The 1,331-nt window shown below is 55.8% G+C and overlaps 1 protein-coding gene across 1 annotated transcript in view; it reads left to right on the top strand.

The window, feature by feature from the left end:
• The first annotated feature begins 287 nt into the window (after window positions 1-287).
• Window positions 288-1,331, top strand: part of TCF3 (transcription factor 3) — a 71,080-nt gene continuing 70,036 nt past the window's right edge. Inside the window, exon 1 of the mRNA XM_011997471.1 lies at window positions 288-819. Coding sequence (XP_011852861.1) covers window positions 748-819 — 72 coding nt within the window. The 5' untranslated portion in view covers window positions 288-747. The remainder of the gene's footprint in view (window positions 820-1,331) is intronic.

Here is a 1,331-nt window from a genome sequence, read left to right as displayed (position 1 = left end):
GGGCGAGGGATGTTGTCAAAGTTTTGCTTAAAAATAATTCCCGGATACATCGTGACAGTAAAGCAACCTAGGGTTGTTTTTTTTCTTTTTTGAACGCTGTTAGGGTTTTTTAGGGGGAGGGAGATTGAGGGTGGAGGGAAGCTTTACTGGTCCCTGCATAGAGTGTGCCCCCCCACTTTAAGTTGTGAAGCTTGTAAAAGAGTTTCGTGGTTTTCTGACTTGTGGATTTCCTTCTTGTCGAATTTGGGGGCGACCTTGTCTTCAACGGGCTGTGACGTCTGGGTGGAGGGATCACCAAATTTCCCTCGGAGTGGGGTAGGGCCGGGCTGTTCCTCCTCTTCCCAGGGGAGTAGGGGGGCCTCAGAGGAAACCCGGGGGTGGGGAAAGGAGAGGTTCTGGCTGCCCTGCGTGCAGTTTAAACTTGGCAACTTGATGCCCTGGTGGTCTCTGGGGGAGTTAGGGAGTTTATATTTGCACACCCTCCCCCCATTTTTCAGACTCCCGGTGGCCTCTGGGGAGGGCTCTACAGGGACCCAGACTCTGGAATTCCATCTTCCCTGCCCCTGCTCCCAGGGCTCCGCTGGAACTCAGACCCCAGTGCAGTTGAGGGTTTTTTAGGCGGCTTCCCCACTCTGTGTTTTGGCCACTCACACCTCTTTTCTCCTCCCTGTTTCTCCCTGTCCATCTGTCTCCACGTCCACCATGCAGGGTTTCCAGGCCTGAGGTGCCCGCCCTGGCCCCAGGAGAATGAACCAGCCGCAGAGGATGGCGCCTGTGGGCACAGACAAGGAGCTCAGTGACCTCCTGGACTTCAGCATGGTGAGCCAGGACCCCCGCCCAGCCCCCGACACCCCTTTGCCCCACAGTTCTTGGGAAGGTTTTCAGGGGACAGTGTTTGCTGAATACGTCAGCGATGGAGCCTCAGCTGTTTGGATGAGAGGCTCCGGTGGGGCTGGGGGTGTGCGTTGCTCTGGCAGGAGGCTGACACCGCACGGCAGTGGGTGTGCCATGGGGATCTCACCCGGACGCAGCATGCTACAGTCTACTACTGTACAAATGGGGAAACTGAGGCCTCAGGGGTGTGGTCCTGGGCCCCCAGCTTGGCTGGGTAAGCCAGCTCCGGCCTTGATCTTCTGATCTGTAAAATGGACCTGATCAGGGTCGCTTCCTCCATTGAAAATACAAAAATTAAAAGTTAAGTAAAAGGTCACTGCGCTCCAGCCTGGATGACAGTGAGACCCTGAAAACCTTGTTTCAATAATTGGAAGGGGGCTGGGCACAGTGGTTCCCCCCTGTCATTCCAGCACTTTGGGAGGGTGAGGCGGGAGGAT

This window comes from Mandrillus leucophaeus, unplaced genomic scaffold, assembly GCF_000951045.1.
Source record: "Mandrillus leucophaeus isolate KB7577 unplaced genomic scaffold, Mleu.le_1.0 Scaffold54, whole genome shotgun sequence".
NCBI lineage: Eukaryota > Metazoa > Chordata > Mammalia > Primates > Cercopithecidae > Mandrillus > Mandrillus leucophaeus.
Note: the sequence above shows the minus strand (reverse complement) of the source record. Positions and strands in the feature narration are given on the sequence as shown.